At 36.5% G+C, this 18,722-nt stretch overlaps 3 protein-coding genes across 3 annotated transcripts; all 3 read right to left on the minus strand.

Annotated features, from left to right (window-relative positions):
- Positions 1-1,380: 1,380 nt before the first annotated feature.
- On the minus strand, positions 1,381-9,995 carry agmat (agmatinase (putative)). The gene is made up of 7 exons (XM_079802896.1): positions 9,521-9,995; positions 6,539-6,741; positions 6,393-6,441; positions 6,112-6,307; positions 5,418-5,597; positions 2,347-2,431; positions 1,381-2,260 (listed from the first exon to the last, which is right to left on the minus strand). Exons 1-7 carry the CDS (start codon positions 9,826-9,828, stop codon positions 2,187-2,189), a joined length of 1,095 nt encoding a protein of 364 aa, XP_079659022.1. The 5' UTR covers positions 9,829-9,995; the 3' UTR covers positions 1,381-2,186.
- Positions 9,996-11,065: 1,070 nt separating this feature from the next.
- pink1 (PTEN induced kinase 1) lies at positions 11,066-17,324 on the minus strand. Its single transcript, XM_079802850.1, has 8 exons — positions 16,856-17,324; positions 15,813-16,094; positions 15,574-15,677; positions 15,308-15,490; positions 14,310-14,473; positions 14,086-14,210; positions 13,383-13,613; positions 11,066-12,094 (listed from the first exon to the last, which is right to left on the minus strand). The coding sequence occupies exons 1-8, from the start codon at positions 17,210-17,212 to the stop codon at positions 11,816-11,818; spliced, it is 1,725 nt and encodes a 574-aa protein (XP_079658976.1). The 5' UTR covers positions 17,213-17,324; the 3' UTR covers positions 11,066-11,815.
- Positions 17,325-17,629: 305 nt separating this feature from the next.
- cdaa (cytidine deaminase a) lies at positions 17,630-18,676 on the minus strand (the record flags this gene model as incomplete). The annotated part of the gene is made up of 4 exons (XM_079802023.1): positions 17,630-17,764; positions 18,194-18,251; positions 18,329-18,440; positions 18,550-18,676. The coding sequence occupies 4 exons, from the start codon at positions 18,674-18,676 to the stop codon at positions 17,630-17,632; spliced, it is 432 nt and encodes a 143-aa protein (XP_079658149.1).
- Between the last annotated feature and the right edge of the window lie 46 nt (positions 18,677-18,722).

Here is an 18,722-nt window from a genome sequence, read left to right on the forward strand (position 1 = left end):
CATTCGTGTTTATGCTTATCAATGAACTAGAAGGAAGAGATAATCGGTTCACAAGCAGCTTTAACTGAGACGCATTATCACGACACATTAAAGAGCCACAAAACGCTATTTATTGTTTAAATTTCTTTAAAAAAAATGACAATTTCAAAGTTGAGACTTTGTTTCATATCAACAGTAACTTGCTCTGTCCTGTCTGTCGGCATGTTGTCAGTGTCCTCTTTGCTCCGCAATGTATTTTCTCTACGTGAGAACATGTGTGTGGTGTGAGAGTGTCATGGCTTGTCGGACATCGCAACAGTAACTAAAGGGGGCGGGTCTTTGCGAACAGTCAATTGCAACCGACGGGTTTAAGGTCCAAATCAACGCAGTTTCAAAGGGCTTCAGAGACTCGATACAAGACGAGGAATAGGGTCTTATCTAGCGAAACCATCGGCAATAAAAAACATTTTTGTATCAAAATGTAAAATGTTTTCCTCAAAAAACGTAATTTCTTTTTGACTGAAGAAAGAAAGACATGCACATCTTGGATGAGATGAGGGGTGAGTAAATTATCAGGACATTTTCATTTTGAAGTGAACTAATCTTTTAAGTGCCATAAAGATTTTAGTCTTTAATTTTGTTTAATGAAACGTTCTACAAATGAAGGACTGTAGCTTTACAAATGTTGTTGTGCAGCTCTCAAATTTCATAGTTCCCCATACTTGTGCTAAAAAACACACACGATTTTACAGCAAAACCTGTAAAATATGAGCTGTGCTTCAGTCACAAGGTGTAAATAGTTACATGATTATATTAAATGTGTATGTAAAGATATCGTATGGGTTTGTGTCTCTAAAAATATAAGAAAGACTTGAGATGTTCTAACCAGATGGATAGTTTAAGGCTGAATCCGAAATCGCCCCCTATACCCTCAAATATGGCATTATATGAGGGGGCAGCCATTTGTAGTGGTGTCCGAAACCATAGTGGACGTTATTGAGTGCACTCAATCAATCCCACATTACACCGCAATAACGAATATACAGCCGATGTACACTCAACGGCTGTCTGACTTCACGCACTTGTTTTCATTCACTCATCAAGTGAACTATATAAGTGGACTAACGTAGGAAATAGTGAATGAGAGTGTAGGGGGCGATTTCGGATTCAGCCTAAGGATGCGTCTCAATCAGCTCCCTAGTTCAGTAGTCAGGGCACTGATCAGGGAGTCATCCCATTGACTTGTGTCCTGATCAGTGCCCTGACTACTGAACTAGGGAGCTGATTGAGATGCACCCTAAGTAAAGCTCTTTAGTGACCTTTACAAGTCACATTCAGCTATATAGTGCAGCTAACAAGTGAGCAGGTGAAGCCTTAAGAATGACAAATAGTGCCACAGTTCCAGTTGCGTTCTTTCATTAAAGATGTGCTGTGGCATGCAAAACATATTCTCAACAATACGTAGAGAAGAAATAATAATACATACTTGATCTGGAGTATTTTGTACTATGCATTTCATGTTTGCTGTGTCTCCTTTATGATGGGATGTTTCGTTTTGTTAGCAGGATTTAGTGGTAATGTGTTTTTGGATTATCTATCACATATGCACAGAAAGGTGTGGGTGTGTTCAATCCACTCCTGTATGAAGTCTTCCATTACTGACGCATTCTGAGTGAGGAATAATATTACTTTATTCATATGGTGTTCAATGAACATTCATTATACTTCATAATTAATAATGCGGTATTGGTGCCATTGTACTATATTAGCATTTTATTTGATATGTTTTGCGATGCACTGGTAAATATCTTAAATTTAAGATAGTCAGCATTAAATCATGCCAAATTTTCATGGCTTATTAACTCTGTATGTCTACATATACTGTATTTCATGTCTGTGGTGTGAAACATTGACACTGTATCATGTTACTATAATCCATTTATTAATCTATTCAAAAATGTGTTTAAAACTATATCAAATAAATGTTTTATTTCCATAATTTTGTGAAATAATTATTTATTTAATTTCCCCCCACAATTCATAAACATCATGGGTTATTGTTATCATAAATTGTGATAGTTTTGCTACTCCACATAAAGGTATTTGTTGCAAAAAAATTATGTTACTACCCATAAATCATGAACATTTTATAAAGTCACAGTGCAATTACCTGGACATTTCACGAACATCTTAGAAAAATAAAGCAATCAATAGTATTTGACTTTTGGAAGGACACACATCATCTCAAAAAGGAGGTTAGCACCAGTCAAAGCAGTGTTTCCTACGGAAAACATTCCCAGAATTAGACCTAACAGTATGAGAAAAGTAAATGAGTAAATTACGTATTTACCGAATGTAATACAGTACCTGTGGTGTCATACGGTGGAGAAACCTCAACCAAATCACAACCGACAAGATTAAGACCTCGACAACCTCGGATGATTTCCAGACCCTGAAAGCAAATTTCAAGTCAAGTCACCTTTATTTATATAGCGCTTTATACGATGCAGATTGTTTCAAAGCAGCTTTACAGTGACAACAGGAAAATAATGCAACAGTGAAAACAGTGATGTCATCCAGCTCAGTTCAATTATCATATGGGGCCAGTTGTTCAAAACATTTCATCTGGATCAAAATGATCTGGATTTGGAAATCCCATGTTTTGCTATCCAGGATCAGGTAATCCATTTTGCTTTTGTGCTGGTTTTTCAAAGCAAAATTGGATTGGATCACCCTGATCCAGATACACACCTTTTCAGATTACCAAATCTGGATTACTAGTGCTCTACGGAGCCCCTAAAGGGACATGGTGATGGAAAAAATATGAGTTGGGTAAAAAAAAAAACGTTTGCGTTCTCTCAGAAAAGTTATGCGTAGCGTTCACCCGAGAAACCTTGCGTTCGCTCGCGAAGAACTTGTTTTAACTGGTTCATCTCTTATAATTGATAGGAAGTAAAAAGTCTTATAATTGATTAAAAAAAAAAAAAACATTCTAAATGTAATATAATATTTTTGTTTGATATTTTATTTACAGCTGTTTGGGGATTATTTTATATGGTTAAATCTTTTTTTTACTTTGACTGTAGGCTACTGAAAGGCTAGCCTAATGTCTACTTCTAATTTATTACTTTAACAATTAGCCTAACTAATCAAGAGCAAAATAAAATAATGTTTTTGTGTATTATACGATACAAATGTTGTATTTTTTGACCAGTTTTAAAGTTACTACATTTTCTTCCTGGAATCCACCTTGAAATCCGACCCCCTATTGGGATCAGGATGATCCTGTTTTTTTGGATCAAAGTTATCCAAATCCTACTGACAAGTTTTGAACAACACAAACCGAAGGTTTGATCCAGATTAAAACTAGGATTGGATTCTGTGATCTAATCTGATTTCAGATCCCTTCTTTCCCTTTTGAACAACCCATTTTCAAGATTTGATCCAATCCGATAACCAAAATCCGATCAGCTTACCTCTGAACAACTGGCCCATGGTGTCAAAGCGGATCATAGTCTCATTCAATATAGTTGAATATTTAGTGTCCCCAACTAAGCAAGCCAAAAGCCAAAGGCAACAGAGGCGATGGTGGCAAGGAACCAAAACTCCATCATGTGACAGAACGGAGAAAAAACCTTGGGAGAAACCAGGCTCAGTCAAGTCACCTTCATTTCTATAGCGCTCTTCACAACACAGTTTGCTTCAAAGCAGCTTTACTGTCATGATTCACCAGTGAGAGTGCTCCTGATTACCACCAGAGGGCACTCCACCCCAGACTGTCACTCCATAAAGGACTACATCTCCCATAATCCTTTGCCCTGACTCACCAGCACTCATTGATTACATCCTGTGTCTCTTAACCCTGTTTACCTCTGCATTTCTGAGCGTTTCTCCTGGTTTCTTGTCACTTGGTTTTGGATTACTTGCCCGTTCCGTGGATTACCCTTTTGTCTGTCTGTCTGTCCTGTCTAGTTGTTTGGACTGCTTGCCTGTGTATGACCTTTTGGCTGTTTTTGACTATGATTGTGGATTACCCATCAATAAAGCTGCATTTGGATCCTCAACCCTTTGAGTCTCACAGCAGTTCCGTTACATTTACTGTAGTCGCGTTTCCATTACCCTTCAAATTGCGCAAATTGAAATTGCGAATTGAAAATACGCCCAATGGAAACGCGTCAATTTCGCAAAAACTCCCAGATATCGCAAAAAAGTTTTTACGCTCGCATGAGGTGGTTTTTTAAAACTGCAATGTAAACAGTTTTTTCGCATTTACAGGTCACCTGGCACGGGCACGCATTGCTCTCACATAGGGACTTTTTTTTTTCCACTCAAGTATGTGATTTATGTGATTTATCACAAGAGGAAAAAATTGTTTTAGTTGTATAACATCAGTTAATGGAAACGCTGTCATTTTGCAATATTTTTTTATCGACTTTTAGAAAATATCGAAAAAGTTTTGCGCAAATCTGTAATGGAAACTCGGCTAGTGATGAAAGGAAATTAATTTTGTTTTAGATGAAAAGCTAAAGTAAGTTTTTGATGGATTAATTTCTGTTGTAAAAACTGATTTCAAAATGTAAACGCATGTAAAAAAAAATATTGCACAAAATGAAAACAATAATGTAAATATTATTATTATTGTGTGAAAAAAAAAATTAAAAGTGCATTTAAAAAACTAAAAAACAAGCATGATTTCATCTCTTAAATGTCTTTGTGTGTGTTTTGGTCATAATTTAGACTTTAAAAAAAAATCTAATTTCAGCTTTTTATCTGATAATTAGGACTTTTAATCATAAGTTCGATTTTTAAGTCATAATTTCTAAAATCCTAAATTCAACTGTTCATCTCACAATGACTTAGCATGTCATATTTTTGACTTTTTATCTAATAATAAGGACTTTTAAAATCATATTTTCAACATTTTATCTTATAATTCAAAATACATTATTCCTTAAGCAAACCTACAGCATCCTGTGGTTAATATTAAACTTTGATGAGCAAAGTCTAAGAGTTGCTCAAACCGGAGCGTGGGATCCTGGCTACATCCCAATTGCAGATGACTATATGGCGTGTCAGATTAGGGTTAGAATGTCCCAAATTATAGTATAGTATATTGAAAAGATTCTCGCTCATAGATGCCGGAATGCAGATTTATTGGACCAGAGGATATTCAAAATATGTATCCATGTATAATTTTTTGGGATAATAAAATGTAAGAGTGTGCAGAATAAGATCCATCCTACATACGTATTTGTCACTAGCAGAGTATATACTTTTAGTGTACATTCTGTCATATTTATATGCATACTTGTAGAAGGATGATTGTCATCAAGTGAACCCAGAGACCTTCTTTAGCTGGTTCAAGGGAGCTAGATTATTTGCAGATCTCCAGGAGCAGGATTGAGCAGCTCTGATCGATCTGGACAGGCAAAACATACCTGAATGGGTGTGAGACCCGCAATCTCTGGCGTTCCTGTCCCGGGAGCGAATGCAGGGTCCAGACTGTCTATGTCAAAGCTGAGGTAGACAGGTCCGGTTCCCATCTGTGAGCGAACCTCCTCCATGAGTGGGACAAGAGATTTGTGCCAGCACTCCACAGCCTCGACTACACGGAAACCCTGGAAAGAGCAAAAAAGTCCATTAAAATGTATATATAAATATATATACACATGGTAAAATATGCATAGATCTTTCTAGATCAAGGGGGTTAAAAATAATATAAATATAATTTAAAAATATATTTATTTTAATAAAATAATAAATTAATTCAATGTAATATTAATAATAAAAGAGTTAATTTAATATTATATATATCATATGAGTAATATTATATATCTATAATATATAAAATAATAATAAATTAATAATAGTATATTTATATATACATACAAAATTAAATTAAGTTCATTAATTAATAAATAATTATATATATATATATATAATATATATATATATATATATATATATATATATATATATATATATATATATATATATATATATATATATATATATATATATATATATATATATATATATATATATATATATATATATATATATATATATATATATAATACATTAACTAATCTAAATCACTTAATTTAATATATCTATATAAAAGCCTGATACCTGTGCTCGGCTCCACTCATAATTATCTGGAGAATAACCCGACCCTCTAAGCCCGATCTGGACGACCCTCTTGCAGTCCAGGAGACCCTCATCCACACAGCGCCTGAAAGGGGTCCCGTGGCCAATCTTCTCACCCAGAATCATGTTACTAGTGTCCGCATGGGCATCCACGTGTACTAGGCCCACTGGACCATGTCTGAACAGCAGCAATAGCAATATTTCAGAATAAATGTTAATTAGTATTGCAAACTTGGAGGGAAGCCTGCTGAGTGTGCACCAACCTCTCAGCAACTGCCTGAAGAATCGGGTATGCAATTGTATGATCGCCTCCTGGGAATCCAAGACAAGTTGAAAAGGAGAAGTAACATATTTAGAGTAGATGCAAAACTGATCCGTGTATCCCTGCATATTGAAACCGTTCTCTCACCCAGAGTAAGTGGGATGCAGCCCGTGGCCACAACGTCACGGTAAGCCTCACGTATTTTTTTGCACGTGTCCTTCAGGTCAAAAAGGTTGACGTTAATGTCACCGATATCTGCCACTCTTATTGATTCATACGGGGCCGCTCTTGTCCAGCCGTTGTATGCCCTTATCATAGCAGATTCTGCCCTGATGTGCCTCGGACCAAATCTGTACAGAATAAAAAAAGACTCAGCAATTCATTTTTGCTCACTGTAATGGATATTAGGCTTAAATAAATGAAAAAAGGAAAATTTCCAACACATCACAAATTAGGTATTATGTTTAATGGAATTCTATAGTAAATTGTTTTTGGAATATAATAACCACTTTCATAGCTAGCATTTTATGGAACAATAACTCATATAATAATTCATGTTTTGCCAGGCTCTGATTAAATATGCATTATTGCAATGTTGCGAAAACACTTGTTAAAAGTGAAATGATTTCTGTAAATCAAATGCTGTGTGGGCCTCAGTTTTCAGTGATAGTCACATGACTAGTGGCTGGTCTGTGTGTGCAATTGCACAGATCTGGAAGACCTAAATTGTATACCAATATAGAAAGAGAATTTTCAAATATAGAAAAGAATTTAATAAATCATTGATTCTACATATAGCAAAGTAGAATCGATGAATTATGAATAATTTACTGCCATTGTCAGAATAACATGCAATCAATGCAAAAGTAACTGTGGTCTAATTACGAGTATTTTAAAGTGTAATATAATCTAATTACAAGTACTTCATTTTTGGAATCTGATTTCGTAATCCAGATTACATGTAATCAGTTACTACCAAGCACTATACACTGATCAGGCATACCATTATGACAGGTAAAGTGAATAACACTGATTATCTCTTCATCGCGTCACCGGTTAGTGGGTGGGATATATTAGGCAGCAAGTGAACATTTTGTCCTCAAAGTTGATGTGTTCGAAGCAGGAAAACTGGGCAAGTGTAAGGATGTGAGCGAGTTTGACAAGGGCCAAATTGTGATGGCTAGACGCCTGGGTCAGAGCATCTCCAAAACTGCAGCTCTTGTGGGGTGTTCCCGGTCTGCAGTGGTCAGGATCTATCAAGAGTGGTCCAAGGAGGGAACAGTGGTGAAGTGGCGACAGGGTCATGAGCGGCCAAGGCTCATTGATGCACGTGGGGAGCGAAGGCTGGCCCGTGTGGTCCGATCAAACAGACAACATTGGGCACGTGAGCATCAGAACTGGACCACGGAGCAATGGAAGAAGGTGGCCTGGTCTGATGAATCACGTTTTATTTTCCATCACATGGATGGCTGGGTGCATGTGTATCGCTTACCTGGGGAACACATGACAAACACCAGGATGCACTATGGAAAGAAAGGCAAGCCGGCAGAGGCAGTGTGATGCTTTGGGCAATGTTCTGCTGGGAAACAATGCTACCTACCTAAGCTTTGTTGCAGACCGTACACCCTTTCATGGAAACGGTATTCCCTGGTGGCTGTGGCCTCTTTTAGCAGGATAATGTGCCCTGCCACAAAGCAAATGGTTCAGGAATGGTTTGAGGAGCACAACAACGAGTTTGAGGTGTTGACTTGGCCTCTAAATTCCCCAGATGTCAATCCAATCGAGCATCTGTGGGATGTGCTGAACAAACAAGTCCGACCCATGGAGGCTCCACCTCACAACTTACAGGACCTGCTGCTAAAGTCTTGGCACCAGATACCACAGCACCATAGTTGCCAAGTCCGCGTATAACACGCGACTTTGGGCTTCTTTTTTTGGCAAGTCGCGTTAAAAAATCACGAGTCGCGGGTTGCGTTTTTTTGGGCTTATTTTAAAAAGAGTGGTTGCTTGTTAGGAAAATATAATAAGCAACTTCGTTTCTTTACATTTATGGTCGCTGTTTTGTTCAATACATTGACTGACACTGTCTTCTCTCAGCTAATAGCCATTCAGTGCAACGATACAAGTGCTGTAGTAATCCGTCCTCATATATCCCGCCTCCTTCTCCCCCTCACTGAAGAAAAATCGTGTTGCACGTGCAGGTATATGTGACGTTATAAATGCACGTAATGATAGTTAGTAGACTTAAATTTATGTATACATTTTTACAAACAATGCCACAAGCAGAGATGTACAGAGATGGAGAGGGAACAGGGAAGAGAGGCACCTAATTTAATAATGTATTTAAAATTACAGGCTATTATAAAAAAAACAAGTATACTAATAATAACAGTATGGTTCGAATGTATTTTATTATAAATATGTGGCTATACTGCAGCGCTCCCTTAGTGCTTGCCTGTGTCCCAATGTGCATACTATCCATCCTAAATAGTATGTGACAGTCATTTTCAATACTATTTAGGGCAGATAGTATATGCACATTGAGATGTAGGGCTTATCTTTTTCAAGGTTTGCAGTGTGTGTGTTCACTACTCACTGCCCCTAATATGTGTGCACTAACTCCGACTATTGGTTACCATAATTGGCCTTCATGTCACTTTTTTTTTTTCTCCAAACCTCTTCTGTTCACAGCTGATCGGAGGATATGTGTCCTGTATTGTAATTTGATGATTTTTGTAAAATCACATCTGTTTTTGCTTTTCAAACTCCGAGAGGTGTCAGTTTAATATGTTGCAGGCTCATTTATTGATATTTTTTTTTAATTATAAATAATATTGATGATATTAAGTTTTGGGCTTGTTTTTGAAGCTGCGGTTGCTTATTTGTCTCGCGAGAGTTGGCAACACTGCACAGCACACCTTCAGGGGTCTAGTGGAGTCCAGTCCATGCCTCGACGGGTCAGGGCTGTTTTGGCAGCAAAAGGGGGACCAACACAATATTAGGAAGGTGGTCCTAATGTTATGCCTGATCGGTGTATGTGTGCGTTTACGATCATATTCAATTAACACAACTGTCACGTGGATTTTTGCCACACGCATGACTGTGAATAATATTAATGTACAGTATCACCTTGCTCCGGGACGGTTGGATGTTCCGGTGTCAATAGGAACGCCGACAAACGCCGCGTCCAGTCCTTCCGCTGTTTTCTGAAACGGTAGTTTGAACATGGTCGCGATTCCGCTGACTCTCGCCACAAACTCCGCGCTCGGTGGGACATTGAAACCTTTCCCAGACATTCGCCGTGTGCAAGACACACTGGTCTGGTTCCCGTCAACGTTCCCCCATTTTATGACTCTCTGAGAAGCGCACGTTTTAAAAACTTGCGATCCACCAAAGACTACTCGACTTTTATTAGCAATTCTGATGGAGGAAAACATGTTTAGCGTCGAATGAAGCGAACTCCTGCAGAAATTGTCAACGCAAACACCCAGCTGTGCAAACAGTTGAGATTAGTAGTCCGTTTGAATGTAAAAAGGTTTTGCAGTTAAGGTGAATGCAAAGTTGTATCTGTCAGGTTTAGTTCAGGGGAATGAACTTTAGCCCTGGCGTGATATACGGGGCTGGGCTCTCTGTATCAATACTGCCATACTAGGAATAACCATACTAGTAGTCCAACTTCTATTAGGAATGCAGTATGTTGTAGCCTACGCATTGCATACGTGCTCATACTATGCATACTTCATTCACATGAGAAGTGGAGCAGCAACATGCCCTTGGGCAATGCATTTGCAGTGCTGGCTCCGATTGTGTAATCAGATTTAAACTGATTTTTACATTTGAAAATACTCGTAATCAGACTACAGTTACTTTTTTATTGACTACATGATTACACATTATTCACACAATGGTAGTACATCATTCATCATTTATTGATTCTTTCTGAGTAATTATTTTTCATGTTTTAAATTTTCCTAAAAAAGCACATCACTTTCGTTCAGAAAGTCTTCTAGTTTTGTTGAATTATTGCACACACAGCCACTAGTCATGTGGTTATATTTACATGGAAAATTGAGAGTCTACAAAGCATTTTGACCACTGGATTTACAGAAGCCATTTCACTTTTAAGGAATATTTTCTCAGCATTGCAAATCTAATCAACTCCTGTGAAGACATTAATTAATATTAATTAAGTCATTTAAACATGCTTTGCTATGTCTTTGGAAGGCTTTTGTCTTTCAATTTAAAAAAAAAAAAATATTTAAAAATAATTTTAATTTGACATTTTTATGATTTACTTAATTATTATTATTTTTCAAACAAAACTCCAGTCTGGGAAACCCTGATGTAATGTCATATAATGCACAAAGAATGGAATATATTTTCTTTCTCTTTAATTTTTTTTTTATCAGTATGGTACAATATTATCCTATTCAATTTAATGTGATAATGAGTTAGGTCAAAAGTAATCTAAAAGTAATCTAATGGTTTACGTTACTAACTACTGTACAATTATTGTCATGCAATTTGGAATCAGTAACTGACTACAATTTGTAAGTAATCTACCCAGCACTGCATTTGCCATTTTATCCAAAAGTAATGCAAATATTACAATGATAATGTACTTCAGTGTATGTACACATGCAGTGTGTGTATTGAAAACCCATCAAATATAACTAATCTCCAAACTGTTTTATTACTACATTGCAAAATACAAGAGTACATATTTCAATCCTATTCAAATTCTTCTTTTTGGTTCCTTTCCAGGCTGTACACTATAACGTCAACATGCATTCAAAAGACACTCTACTTGCTTTTAATGCACAATGCATAAAAATTTAATTGTACAATTTATCTGAACATGTTATTCCAAAGATGGTCATAGTGAACTTATCAAAAATATAATAATTTGTTCCACCTTTGAAATGCCTTTCCTTTTCAAATGACAATACAGATCCCATTTTTTTCCAACCTCTCCAATCATCTCCGTTCTGTTAAACACCAATGTCACATGATGCATCAGTCATCCAGGATAAAATCAAATTCACATTGAATATCCTGTCAGAAATGCATCAACTTGACATTTATTTGCCTCATTTTTCTGACGCAATATTCTGCATACCGTGATATACTGTGTATAATAATGCATTATTAATTATGCATGAGTTTGTACTGCATATCTCCCGTCAATGTGGTTATTATGCTGATATGGTTATTCTAAAGTGTTCTAAACTGCATAAAGTATTCTTATATATAGTACAAAGTGCAAATGCATAAATTGTCATCATTTCAAAATATGTCAGTGATAGACCTAAAAGTGAAAGTGCTTTCACAGTCTACAGAAAGAAATTAGATGAACAGCTTGGAAAAACTATCACTCACTTGGTAATCAGCTGCGCTTGTTTCTACAGTAAACACACACACACACTAGTGCACGAGCAGAGATTGCCACTGCTCTTGTCCATACATGAGGAAGCTGACTGCGGTGCGGATGTCCTCCAGGTCTATGTTGGCGAGGAAGGATCTCTGGAGTTCATCTTCCACGGAGCTTCCGCCGGGCCCACGGCCCTTCAGGAGCACCACAGCAGACTGACACAGCAGCCAGTCGATCATTTTATCCATTCTGGCCCGATCCAAGCTGGCCAAGACACGCTTGCCCCACAGGCTGATGTGAAGCATGTTAGCGGCCACACGTGCACTGGGCCGCTGGCAACGAGCAAAGAAATTATTAAATACATGTGCCAAAGAAATCAGTTAATGAACAGGTTTATCTTCTCAGTCAGAGTTCTTAGTCAAGTCTGAAATGATCCTGAGTTTCTATGGGTAAGTTTCAAAATAGATTTTAAAAGTCAAAAAAATAAAAAAACAGATAGAAGAAATGATTTTAATTGTGGCTTTTTTTGCTTTTTGAAACTAAAAACTACATGATCATAATATTACAAAAATAAAAACATACATTATTATTTTATGAAAAATATTTTTTTTTAAAAATTACAAATTTTATTTATGCAGATTTGTTTTGTGCTCTGAATGATGAAGAAATCTGTTAAAAACAAGCCGTATTTCAAAAGAAAAATATATTTGCTTAAAATGAATATTTTAGGAGCATTAAAGGGTTAGTTCACCCAAAAATGAAAATAATTTTTCTCCAATGTATGTTAATCCCACTGAAATCCCACTGAAATAAATTACATTTAAAATATATTCAAACAGAAAACAGTTATTTTAAATTGTAATAGTATTTCACAGTATTACTGTTTATTTTTTTTATTATTTTTAATTAAATAAATGCAGTCTTGTTGAGCAGAAGAAACTTGTTTTAAAAACATAAAAAATCTTACCGATCCCAAACTTTTGAACGGCAGTGTGTATGTGTATGTGTATGTGTGTATATATTATATATATATATATATGTATGTATGTATGTATGTATACATATATATACATATACATACATACATACATACATATATATATATATATATATATATATATATATATATATATATATATATATATATATACACACACAAAAATATTATTGTATGTATGAACCTTATATGAGGGACCCCCCTTCCTAAAACCCATCTATATATTTTTATGTATGAAAAAACATTTAAACTGTTAGATCAATAGTACGTGTGACATTATAAATACAATATATTGTTTCCAAACTTACATCGGCTATACTTAATGCTGGATGTATAAACACGAAGAAGAACTATTTGTTCAAAAATTCAAAAATTATTTGTATAAGCAACTTTCACAATAAATGTATGTAAGCAGCTCATGTACTGCGTTAGGAATAGTGCCTTACAACCCCAGTGAATGAGATAAAGGGGACTATAGTGAGAAAAACTCACTAGAAAGATACAAAGCAAACCCTGTGTTAACCTCTCTGAAATCTCATAAAAATCCCCCACGCCCATTTATCTATTCCAATTGCTTTTGCCAGTATATGAGGTACAGTTTAGTGGTGACTTGGTGATCATACCTTGTGAGAGTTTCTGCGTAGCAGGAGCTTCACTACGAGCTGTACATCAGCAGGTACAGCAGCAGGAAGTGGAGGGAGTTGTTTTTCCTGATAACTGCGGCTCTCCAGCCCCTGTGAGCTGTAGAAGGGGTTTGGCTGACCAAAGAGCTCATAGGCAATCGCCCCTACGGCCCAGGCATCTGCTTTACTGTAATCAATCGTCACCCCTGGACCTGGGACTGCTGTGGCCACCTACAAGGTCAAGTAAAGTTAGAAATATACTTCATTTGATTAATATATAATGTTCAGTACACCTGATAGGCCAAAAGGTAACCAGCTCAATTGTTAAAGGAGTGTTCTAGATTTAATACATGGTGTATGGACAGAATCAGTTGAATAACAATTCTTCTATGGAATATCAATTATTGGGAAATCATTTAGTGTGGTATCTTTCACAATATTACAATTTACTGTATTTTTGATCAAAGAAATGCAGCCATGGTGAGCATTAGAGACTTCTTTCAAAATCAACCCCCAAACTTTTGAACAGTAGTGTACATGCATAAAATGATTTTTTTTAAATTCTTTACTTTTATAAAAAATTTAAACAATTATACAGATAAATTTTTTTCATTATAAATGCAAACATAAAATTATACATTTGAATTAAATTGGCAAAAAAAAAATGTATTCTGTTTCAAGAGTCCTTCCTGAAGTTTCTCACCTCAGGTGCCATCAGACAGGAGTTTCCCCCTCTGTTGACCCACCAGCTGTTGAAGGGCAGTTTGAGGCCCAGATCCTCTGCCAGACAGCACCCAAAGTCAGTGATCACCAGTCTGGGACAGCCAGCTTTAAAATAAAAACACATTACAGCATGATTGATTAATTTACCTAATGGTGGCACAATGCTGCGAGTCTATATTGGCATGGTAGTCTTGAGAGTGTTACTGCTGTCAAATTCCAGGAGCACATTGTCCGATTTGAGGTCTCTGTGAGCGATGCCCTGTGTGCACAGGTGGTCCGCCCCTTCCAGCAGCTGCAGCAACATGAGAGACGCCTGTATCCGGTTTGGCACACACACCTCCAGGTACTGGCGCAGGGTGCATGGGTAACTACAGCACAGGCACACCACACAGACTTATCAGATTTTTAAAAATGACCACCACCACCATTCATCAGAAAATAAGTGTTCATATCCAATATGACAAAACTGCAAAAGCTAGTATCTCAAAGTATTTTTTTGTTGTTGTTCTCCCCCAAAAATGTTGTGTGTGTGTGTGTGTGTGTGTGTGGTGGTACTAATGCGCCTAAGACTTTTGCACTGCGTATATATATATTCATATATTAGAAACATAAATAATATTATTATTTCACGTATTTATTATTATTTTAATAATGCATACGTTTTTTTTAATAAAATATAATAATAAATATTCTTGTTGAATTAGATTGTAATAATAAATGAAATTATATAATAAATACATATAATTATCATCAATTATTATTCTTATTGTTTTATATATTTTATTAATTTATTATTATTTTATAACAAAACTTATAATATAATAATTATTTCTACTATTATTAAGCATGATTTTTATTTCTTTTATTTTTTAATAAAATATAACTATTATTCATATTGCTGTTTAATTATTATATGTTATAATGTTTTATTTATTTATTTTATTATTATTTTTCAAAATAATTTGAACAAATATAATTATCATTACTACTATCATTAATTGTTATTTTTTGTTTTTAATTATTTTTTGTATTAATTTTAATGAAAATAAATACTATTTATATAATAAATATAACAATTGTATTCTATTTATTTATCTTTATTTTATAATACATATTTTTTATAATAAATAAAATCATAATTGCTATTACAATTCATTATTACTCTTTAAATTTGTATTTTATTTAGCAGAGTGCTTCCTCACTTCTTCATGACCAGGAACAGTGTTCGATTACTGCCCAAACCCAGTGGGTTGAGTCGGGCAGGCAGGACATCGGGGTACTCCTCCTGAGCTCCAGGCAGCAGCGGGACCTCCGCAGTGAAGGCCCGGAACACTGTGATCACGTTGGGATGAGCAGTCAGCTGTTTAGGCACTGTTCCAAAGTGCCTGTAAAAATAGCAAAGCCACTGGCAATGATTCAGTGTATTTTAAGGCCGTGTTGCACTGCTAAAGTCCACACACGAACTCACCCATCCAAAGCAATCTCTCCTTGCTCTTTGGTTAAGGCCTGTGGGCAGGCAGGGACCAACTCCATAGACATAGAGCGAAGGATGGCGTCGCTTGATGAACCAGCCTACAGGACAGTATCAAATGTTCAGTATGACATTAGAAAAAGCTGTTGATGTATTCTGGAATACTGTATGTATATACGCATTAAATGCAAAAGAATGTAATGCCTTTCCAAATTTAACAAAATGTAACTTCTCACCCCAATGTTCCACATCATTTTCATAGCTAAAGGAAAGCTGGGTGTAGCAGGGAGTTTAAACGGTCCTGCTTTCTTATTGTCGTCTTCTGTTTCTTTCTGGTTCAGTTCCACCAGTGAACTCTTCCCACTCTCCGCAGGGCCCGCGAACGGAGCCGCTGCCTCATACACGGCCGCATTGCAACCTTTCCCGATCTGTTTCCCAATGACATAGTCCTCCAACTTGTACCCTGATGATGTAAAGGGCTTCAGAGGGCTCTGGAACTTCTTCTTTCTGAATACGGCCTACATTGAAAAACATTATGAAAACTGTTCAAATAAACACGTAAATACACATGTAATTGCAGTTGAGACAGAATTACAACAAATAAATATGAATGGAGACGTATTCATGAGTAATGTATGCTCTTACAGACAAATTATAATGGATTAAATATGTAATTTGCATATATTTATAATACTCTCTTCATAGCATTTGCACATGTATTTATGGTTAAGACTAATTTAACTGCAAAACTGACTAGATTAAATGAAATTTAGAAGTACATTTACAATGATATACATTTATCCATAGCGACTTGAACAAATGCAATTCATCAATGCCAACCTTGTTTGTATGTCATTTGCAAAGACGTGTTTATTAGACCGCTAGATTAGGAAGCAAGCTAGAAGAGAAGTTTTTGTGTGTGTGTGTGTACCAGAAGTAACTAGTAATCTGATGCAATAGATAATTTTATCAATAATGGCATGTAAACACATGAATTTACTATGGTACTCTTGAGTACTTTAATAATCTGTTGTTTATTTAATTATTTTACAATTATATGTATTATATGTCAAATGGAATATGAAATGTAATAATGTAATATACTAATATAACAAATGTAACACATTGCGTTCAAAGAATACATTTTTATCAGTTCATGCATTCCCTGCGAATAAAACACAAGACCATTTTCTACTGTTTGATAGGAATGCTCAATTATCATCATTTGTTATACAGCTGTACTCATTGTTGTGTTCTTATTATGGGATGGTGTTGTCACCTGTATCTCCTGACACAGAGCAACGCTTGTCCTGTCCTCCTCCAGCTGCTGTTCAATCAACCCTAAACCCACCCCAAAAGCCAGGAAAACAGCCCTGTTCCTGGGTGGACCACCCCCAATCACTCTCCTAAAAGCACCGGACTGGAGCTGGGCGGCCAGCCCACTGAGAGACAGGCGGAAGAAGCGGTACCGGCCAGGCAAGAAGGTCTGCGGCTGGACGGTGCGGGTCGGCCGGGACACACGCAGCCGCTCACCGCGGAACTTCGCTGCCACACGGCCGGCTGGTTTAAAGAGACCCAGCTGGAAGACTGACCTCCCCAGCTCCAACCCCCTACTGAGAGCATGTTTCACGGACATTTTGAGCCGAATAAAGATTTAAATGTCGCTTTGACAGAAAAACAACAAGGACCCTTTAACTTCTACCTACATTACTAGCATTACTAGTCAAGGACAGTGTTTATGTAACGCTGATTGGTCGGTGACCAATTGTCAAAATAAAAGTCAAAAGGCACGTATTTCACAATAAAAGTCTGAAAAAAATGGACAAAAACATGTATTTAAAATAAACCTACCAAAAAAGCATGACACGGCAAGTCAATTATTAACCACACAACAGTTTAGAATGTATTATAAGTTTACACATTTATTGTATGTTTTCATTGCGAAATAATAGAACCATACATCCATTCAATACAAATAATAGAACCATACATCCATTCAAAACATTATAAATCTATCTACATGGCTTATAATTTCAGCTTTTTTTTCTAAAAGTCAACAGTCTAATGTTTTATTTGCTCCTGCCCTCAGGTCATCAGGGCCAAATGAATATGGCAGGAGCTCCTCCACAGTCATCAGTTTGTAAGATCCATCCGATTTTGACAGATAAACGTCCCACAGTGAGCCAAACTGCAAAAAAAAATGATATAACCAGTCTGTTAACTCAAAGGTGAAAAAGGATTTATGCATTATTCACATTCTATTGCAATTTTGTATTGTTGTTGTTGTTGTTTTTTGTTCAAAGCCACACCTAAATGTCATTCTAAATATGCATTGTCATTGTTGACTCATGTTTTGGCACTGTTCTGACTGATATAGTAATAATAATTATAATTATTAGTAATTATTTGGTAACACTTTATTTTTCAGTGTCCTTGTTACACATGTTGCATGTAGTTACTGTAACTAAATTATGCATAATTACATGCAACCAAGCCCCAATCCTAACCCTAAAGCAAGTACATGTAGTTAATTATTATTACTCAGTACTTTAATGCATAATTACACTGTAACACGAACACCTTACCTGTGTAACCTTTTATTTTAAGAAGAACTGACCTCTCTCATGAACTGCCTGCAGGCTCCACATGGAGAAATAAACCGATCTTCAAGGTCACTGCACAAAACACAATGTATACAACATTACTCAACAATTGTACTTATACATCAGCCAATACATATATATCAAAATACCTGGCAATTGCGATGGCTTTGAAGGTGGTATGTCCCTCAGACACGGCTTTTGAGATAGCAGTCCTCTCAGCACACAGTCCAGCAGTGTAACATGCATTCTCTACATTACAACCTGTGAACAGCACACCACCATATACATATGAACCATGACATACATATGTATCATATTGCCTGTCTGGTTTCCTTTTGGGACTGGGAGAAATGTACAAGAGTGTCCTCACCTGTGAACACACTTCCATCGCTTGTTAAGACAGCTGCTCCAACCCTGAACTTGCTGTAGGGACAGTACGCCAGATTTCTGGCTTCCTGAGATTTCTGAACAAGCGCTTGTGGGCTCCAGCTATTCATGACGCTGCTGACTGGAGACTCTGTTCCAACAGACAGGCACTGCATG

Source organism: Gobio gobio (assembly GCF_949357685.1).
Source record: "Gobio gobio genome assembly, chromosome: 21".
In the NCBI taxonomy this organism is placed as follows: Eukaryota; Metazoa; Chordata; class Actinopteri; order Cypriniformes; family Gobionidae; genus Gobio; species Gobio gobio.

Coding starts and splice junctions, on each gene's coding strand:
- agmat (XM_079802896.1), bottom strand. CDS start 9,828: ATGTTTTCCTCCATCAGAATTGCTAATAAAAGTCGAGTAGTCTTTGGT. Junction 6,308..6,392: donor CTTCAGGCAGTTGCTGAGAG/GTTGGTGCACAC, acceptor GCTGCTGTTCAG/ACATGGTCCAGTGGGCCTAG. Junction 2,432..5,417: donor CGGGTCTCACACCCATTCAG/GTATGTTTTGCC, acceptor ATTTGCTTTCAG/GGTCTGGAAATCATCCGAGG.
- pink1 (XM_079802850.1), bottom strand. CDS start 17,212: ATGTCCGTGAAACATGCTCTCAGTAGGGGGTTGGAGCTGGGGAGGTCA. Junction 15,678..15,812: donor AAATGATGTGGAACATTGGG/GTGAGAAGTTAC, acceptor ACTGTCCTGTAG/GCTGGTTCATCAAGCGACGC. Junction 14,474..15,307: donor CTGTTCCTGGTCATGAAGAA/GTGAGGAAGCAC, acceptor CCTGTGCTGTAG/TTACCCATGCACCCTGCGCC.